At 42.6% G+C, this 7,608-nt stretch overlaps 1 protein-coding gene across 1 annotated transcript; it reads right to left on the bottom strand.

Moving 5' to 3' along the window:
- Nucleotides 1–5,439: 5,439 nt before the first annotated feature.
- Nucleotides 5,440–6,303, bottom strand: LOC142280602 (uncharacterized; the record flags this gene model as incomplete). Its single annotated transcript, XM_075332756.1, has 1 exon — nucleotides 5,440–6,303. A coding segment is annotated over one exon (845 nt), but the record flags the coding sequence as incomplete, so codon positions are not given.
- Nucleotides 6,304–7,608: the final 1,305 nt, after the last annotated feature.

Raw genomic sequence — 7,608 nt, forward strand, 5'->3', positions numbered from 1 at the left:
AGTGACACCAGTTTTGTTATTTTAGCTGTTTACAAAAACATGTTCAGAAATACAATTATATATATAATATGGGCTGAAACTGCACACTCCCAGCTGCAATATGAGAGTTTTCACGTCCAAATCGGAGAAAGGGTTTAGGAATCATAGCTCTGTAATGCATAGCCTCCTCTTTTTCAAGGGACCAAAAGTAATTGGACAAGGGACTCTAAGGGCTGCAATTAACTCTGAAGGCGTCTCCCTCGTTAACCTGTAATCAATGAAGTAGTTAAAAGGTCTGGGGTTGATTACAGGTGTGTGGTTTTGCATTTGGAAGCTGTTGCTGTGACCAGACAACATGCGGTCTAAGGAACTCTCAATTGAGGTGAAGCAGAACATCCTGAGGCTGAAAAAAAAGAAAAAATCCATCAGAGAGATAGCAGACATGCTTGGAGTAGCAAAATCAACAGTCGGGTACATTCTGAGAAAAAAGGAATTACAAAGGGTTCACATCTAGATGCAAACCATTCATCAATTCCAAAAATAGACAGGCCAGAGTTAAATTTGCTGAAAAACACCTCATGAAGCCAGCTCAGTTCTGGAAAAGTATTCTATGGACAGATGAGACAAAGATCAACCTGTACCAGAATGATGGGAAGAAAAAAGTTTGGAGAAGAAAGGGAACGGCACATGATCCAAGGCACACCACATCCTCTGTAAAACATGGTGGAGGCAACGTGATGGCATGGGCATCCATGGCTTTCAATGGCACTGGGTCACTTGTGTTTATTGATGACATAACAGCAGACAAGAGTAGCCGGATGAATTCTGAAGTGTACCGGGATATACTTTCAGCCCAGATTCAGCCAAATGCCGCAAAGTTGATCGGACGGCGCTTCATAGTACAGATGGACAATGACCCCAAGCATACAGCCAAAGCTACCCAGGAGTTCATGAGTGCAAAAAAGTGGAACATTCTGCAATGGCCAAGTCAATCACCAGATCTTAACCCAATTGAGCATGCATTTCACTTGCTCAAATCCAGACTTAAGACGGAAAGACCCACAAACAAGCAAGACCTGAAGGCTGCGGCTGTAAAGGCCTGGCAAAGCATTAAGAAGGAGGAAACCCAGCGTTTGGTGATGTCCATGGGTTCCAGACTTAAGGCAGTGATTGCCTCCAAAGGATTCGCAACAAAATATTGAAAATAAAAATATTTTGTTTGGGTTTGGTTTATTTGTCCAATTACTTGTGACCTCCTAAAATGTGGAGTGTTTGTAAAGAAATGTGTACAATTCCTACAATTTCTATCAGATATTTTTGTTCAAACCTTCAAATTAAACGTTACAATCTGCACTTGAATTCTGTTGTAGAGATTTCATTTCAAATCCAATGTGGTGGCATGCAGAGCCCAACTCGCGAAAATTGTGTCACTGTCCAAATATTTCTGGACCTAACTGTATATATAAATAACATTTGTGCAGTCTATGAATTTGTTCTAAGAAATAGATTTGCATCCATCAGATCCTCCTTCGCAGATGACCTCAAATCTGACCTAATAATTTTAAGGCTAGAGAACAATCACTCTACAGTATATCTTGGGTTGGAGGCAAAGCCATAACCAACCTTATACCCGGAAATTGTTAGAGATGCTGCCCATAACCACATGGGCAGCATCTCTAACAATTTCCGGGTATAAAGCCCGCTTTACACACTGCAATGTATCTTACGATGTGTCGGCGGGGTCACGTCGTAAGTGACGCACATCCGGCATCGTAAGGTACATTGCAGTGTGTGACAGGTACGTGCGATTGCGATTGAACGGTAAAACGTTCATCGCACGCACGTCGTTCATTCCTCATGGATTGAACGTCAGATTATTCATCGTACCCGGGATAGCACACATCACAGTGTGTGACATCCCGGGAACGATGAACAGATCTTACCAGCGTCCTGCGGCTCCCGGCCCACAATGCGGAAGGAAGGAGGTGGGCGGGATGTTTACGTCCCGCTCAACTCCGCCCCTCCACTTCTATTGGCCGGCTGCCGCATGATGTCGCTGTGACGCCGAACGTCCCTCCCACTCCAGGAAGTGGACGTTCGCCACCCACATCGAAGTCGTATGGAAGGTAAGTTCGTGTGACGGGGGTTAATAGTTTGTGTGGTACATTCAACAAATTGAACGTACCGCACATACGATGGAGGCATTGCAAATCGCATACGATATCGTATGCGAAATTGCAACGTGTAAAGCAGGCTTAAAGGAATGACCTCATGCACAGTCAGTTTTGATGAACGGTTGAATTTTTCTATTTCTTTGAGAGCAAGTGAAAACATTTTGCTGAAATATGGTCAATCTGCTGCTATAGGAGACGGAGTGAAATCTTTTTTCCTTGCGGCAACACTTTGCCTGCTCCATGTCGTCCAAATACTTGGAAAGTTAAACTCCTCTTCTGATGAGGATGAAGATTTGGCAGCAGTAGCACTGTCAGGACCCAAGTCCTCTTGCGCCTGGCAGTCCTGTAGGCCACTCATCCTAACTGCTACCTCAGTCAGACCTTCTTTTCCTTTAATAAGCTGTTGATCATCAAGCAGTATATGATGACTTGGGTCCACATAAACAGCTGCCAGAAGAATTTTTGTTTTCCAATAGCTGTGTTTCCCTCCATTTCATTGAAGCAGAAATGCCATCTGCGATTAAACCTCCTCTTTGGGACAGGCAAAATAGCAAGTTCTTCCACTCCCTTATGCCAGGAGTTAAATCCTCAGCTTGTAATTTTTTAGTCACGGTAAATTGGTGATTAAGCAATTCCTTCAATTCAGCCACCTGTGTCCATTGACCTTCATTTAGGGTTACCTGAGGGTTCACCATATCTATAAGAAATGATTTTAGTTCAAGCAATCGCTCAATCATTAAATAAGTGCTGCCCCACCGAGTGGCTTGATCAACAATTACACCTTTCCCAGCACGTCTTTTCAAGATGGAATCAATTTTAGAGGTTCTGGTCGCAATAACCAATTTCCTCACTTTTCCAATCAGATTTCCAGCATGTCCCTCTTGCAGACTATCTCTTATTGCCAGCTGCAGCGTGTGCACAACACAGTGCATGTGATGAATATGAAAGTGTTTTGAAGCAGCTTCAACAAGATCATCTAATCCTAAAAAGTAATTTGGCTGTTCTTCTGTTGTAATATCTGCTTGTTCCTCAGTTACATGAACAGCACTGTGGCCTTTCATCTCAAACATACTGAATCCTAAATTTTCTTCTAGCTGTTGTTCATTACTCTTATGCCTGCTTTACACGAGACGATCTATTGTGCGATAGATCGGCGGGGTCATGAATTTTGTGACACACATCTGGCATCGCTTGCGACGTCGGCCTGTGTGACACCTCGTGTACTCATCGCTAGGTTTCATAAAATCGTTTATGAAACATGGCGCTGGTTGTTCATCGTTCCCGTGGCAGCACACGTTGCTCCGTGTGACACCACGGGAACGATGAACATCGCTTACCTGTGTCCCGCGGCTCCCGCCGGCTATGTGGAAGGAAGGAGGTGGGTGGGATGTTTACATCCCACTCATCTCCGCCCCTCCACCTCTATTGGCTGGCCGCCGGGTGACGTCCTGTGACGCCGAATGTCCCTCCCACTTCGGAAAGTGGATGTTCGCCGCCCTCAGCGACGTCGCACGGGAGGTAAGTACATGCGACGGGGGGGGGTTTACGACTTTGTGCGCCACGGGCAATCAATTACCCGTGACGCACAAACGACGGGGGCGGGTACGATCGATCGTGAAACCGCACGATCGGTTGTCCCGTGTAAAGCAGGCTTTATTCATGAGTTTAATTGTACTTATCATGTTTGAAGCATTGTCCGTTACAATAGCAAGAACCTGTTCTTTTTTGAGTTCGTAATCTTGCAGAACTTTTTCCACTAAGGCCTGGAGAAACTGACTGGTGTGATGAGCTTTAGTATCTTTTACTGCCAGTGTCTTGGTAACAATTTCTTTCTTGTCACAAACATAATCGAACATTGATGGCAAAATAGTTTAGTGAAATGCAGTGACTAGGCATCTCGGCAAAGGCAATGGGTTTCAAGATATGACATTCAGACACATCATTTCGTGAGGATCCGTTTTTGGGCTCAAAAACAAATCCTCACAAAGAATGACCATGTCAGTTTGTGTGGCGTTTTTCTAATCTGCTTTTGCTATTGAAAACATTATCTATGAGCTCAAAAACCTTTCAGGTGATGCGATTTTTTAAGAAGCTGATCTGCTTTTGCAGCTGAAAAATGTATCCTCAAAATATGTAGCAAAAATGCTGTGTGTTAATGTAGCCTTAGATCAGGAATAGAACAGCCATTTATAGGACATTTCATAACTTTCCCATATTCAGCACATTCTGCATTGAACTACTGTACCCAATTTATTATATATGTTAGGAGTTGGAGTCGGTCCATTTTATACCGACTCCACCAAAATGAGCACCGACTCCGACTACACGACTCCGACTCCACAGCCCAGCAGGGCACGACAGGGTACGTGGACCCGAGGTCAGGGAGTAGCTTCAGGCAACCTGACAATTAGCCTGATGAGAACGGCGCCTTCAAGATTCGCTCTCCACCCGCTCCAGAATCGGGGTACTAGCGCAACGAGGGGGATATGACTTTCCAACAAAACAGTACAGAAAATCCCAAGCGTGAACCCTGAGAGCAAGCTCGCACAGTTAGCCATACTAGGGAGTGGGACCCGGCTAGTTTCAAGCTACCTGGACCACCAGAAAGAGACTAAGTGCCAGAGGAAGGTTGCAGACCATCAGACAGCACCACTGGGAATGGGACCCAAACATGCTCCCCTCACTAGCAGCGGTGTACAGAACATTGGTTTATCTGGTTGTTGGTGTCAGCTTTATGGACTGAGTGAGTACATAAGGGACCCCCTTCACTCTCCACGGCACTCCCCAAGCACCATCACCGAGTCCTGGGCATCCTCCCTACCCGTGAAGGGTCCTAACACCTGGCTGCCCCCCTGTCATCACCCCAGGTACTCCCAACGGCAGTGGTGGTACTCCCAGATTACCACAAACCACGGGTGGCGTCACGAACTATCGCCATCCCCTGTAAATACCCCCTTTTATTCGAGTGGCCGCATGACCCCCGGGTCCGAAGATCCCTCGAGCCACCGTGGATCTGAGCAGCCCGGCTACTTCCACGGGGACGGCACATGTTCACCCTGCGAGCATTACAAACAGTTACAGATGCTTATTCATCAAAAAAAATTTATTGGTAGTTGCTTACACTGACAATTAAGCAGTTAGTACTGTAAATTACATTCCCTTCTCTCAGAGATTATAACTTCTATTTTTTTGTACCATTTGATAATAAAATTGTTTTATAAAGAAAATGGCTACATCCCTTTGTAAATTTTGTGATGTACAATTAGACTTGATATCCATGCACACATTTTCCCACATTCTAAACATTAATATGGCTTCTCCCCTATGTGAATTCTCCGATGTACAACAAGGCATTTCTTATCTGCAAAATATTTGCCACATTCTGAGCATGAAAATGGCCTCTCCCCAGTGTGACACTTGTAATGTTTAACAAGATGTCCTTTCTGTGTAAAACATTTTCCACATTCTCGACATGAAAATGGGGTCTCACCTGTGTGAATTCTCATATGTGTAGCCAGTTGTGAGTTATCTGTAAAACATTTCCCACATTCTGAACATGAATACGGCTTCTCCCCTGTGTGTATTCTCTGATGGTTAACAAGACTACTTTTCACTGTAAAACATTTTCCACATTCTGAACATGAATACGGCTTTTCCCCTGTGTGTATTCTCTGATGTCTAACAAGATTACTTTTCACTGTAAAACATTTTCCACATTCTTGACATGAAAATCGCTTCTCCCCTGTGTGAATTCTCAGATGTGCAACAAGATTTGATTTTTCTGTAAAATGTTTTCCACATTTTGAACATAAATATGGCTTCTCACCTGTGTGAATTTTCTCATGTTCAAAAACATGTGATTTTCTTGTAAAACATTTCCCACATTTTGAACATGAATTTGTCTTTTTTGTTGTGTGTTCTCTTTGAAGTTCACCATCCATGCTAGAAATTTTGTTTTGTTTAACAGTCTGCGATAAATCCAAAGTTAGGAGCTGTTGCGAAGAATCAGATGATAGATCTTTACTGTGCAGGGCTGGACATATATGAGGGATACTGTCATATTCTTCATAAGCACCCAGAGTGATAATATGATCACATGCTGTAAAATCTGAAAATATCAGATGTGACTCTGATCTGCTGGTATAGTCATCTGCCAAGAATAAAACTAAATTATTTTTCAATAACACACCCTTGAATATTAATTATAACATACACTGTAGATCAAAATTAGAGAACAATTTATGATCACTTGATTTTTTAAAAAATAATGTAATCTACATTGATCAACATTTGAAAGTTTTTTCTTAAGGGGTACACCATGCCACTACAACAGTGTTTTACCATAAACCCAATATTTTGTCCAAAACGTGATGATCATAATTAGAGAACAACAATGACTGTAGCACAGATAAAGAATATAAGTACATTTTCTGAAGGTAACAACAGTCACCAATCAGTAGGAAGTGTACAGTCCTTTCCTTTGAATTACTTCAGCACATCTGTGTCCATAAGACATCACTAGTCTCTCACACTGCTCTGATGTGATTTTGGTCCACTACTCTTCCAGTCTCTTCCACAGTTCTTTGACTGCTGTGGATTTACTGCATATAACTTTGTCACCAAGGATTTTCCAGAGGTTTTCTATTGGGTTTAGATTATGACTCTGGGCTGGCCATTTCATTGTTTCAATGTTTTCTGTTTCAAAGAACTGTTTTACATGTTTTTCTGTATGACAAGGGGCACTGCCCTGCATAAAAATTGCTGGCTGATTGAGTGATGAACGCAAGTCAGGAACAAGGTGTTGTTGAAGGTTCTAATACACACTTGCATTCACTCTGCCATGGATCTTTTTGAAAGGAATTCCAGCAATCAAGTCCATGGAAAAATGTCTTCATTAAAAATGTCACTTTTATTTATAAATCCATATTTAAAAAGTCCATAATATGATTCAAACTGCCCCACAAGAGGACGCGTTTCGAACAACCAAGTTCTTAATGTTTGGAGACAGATTAAGAACTTGTTTGTTCGAAATGCGTCCTCTTGTGGGGCAGTTTGAATCATATTATGGACTTTTTTAATATGGATTTATAAATAAAAGTGACATTTTTAATGAAGAAATTTTTCCGTGGACTTGATTGCTGGAATTCCTTTCAAAATTATGCCATGAGTTCTGCTACCTTCCTTTTCCCTGCACGGTCCTGGATAAGCGGTCTCCTATGAATAACAGGTGAGCTGGACAAAAGCTTTTTTGGTTGTTCTGCCATGGATCTGTATGAGATGTCAAACTACTGCTGCAGAAAACATTCCCCAAACCATGACACTTCCTCCACCACCTTTCACTGACTTTTTAAACACACTTTGATTTCTCCAGTCTGCCGACGAACATAACGTTTCCCTCAAGAAACAAATAAATTAAACTTGCTTTCATCACTAAAATGAACTGTGGACCACTTGT

Source organism: Anomaloglossus baeobatrachus, unplaced genomic scaffold (assembly GCF_048569485.1).
Source record: "Anomaloglossus baeobatrachus isolate aAnoBae1 unplaced genomic scaffold, aAnoBae1.hap1 Scaffold_4599, whole genome shotgun sequence".
In the NCBI taxonomy this organism is placed as follows: domain Eukaryota; kingdom Metazoa; phylum Chordata; class Amphibia; order Anura; family Aromobatidae; genus Anomaloglossus; species Anomaloglossus baeobatrachus.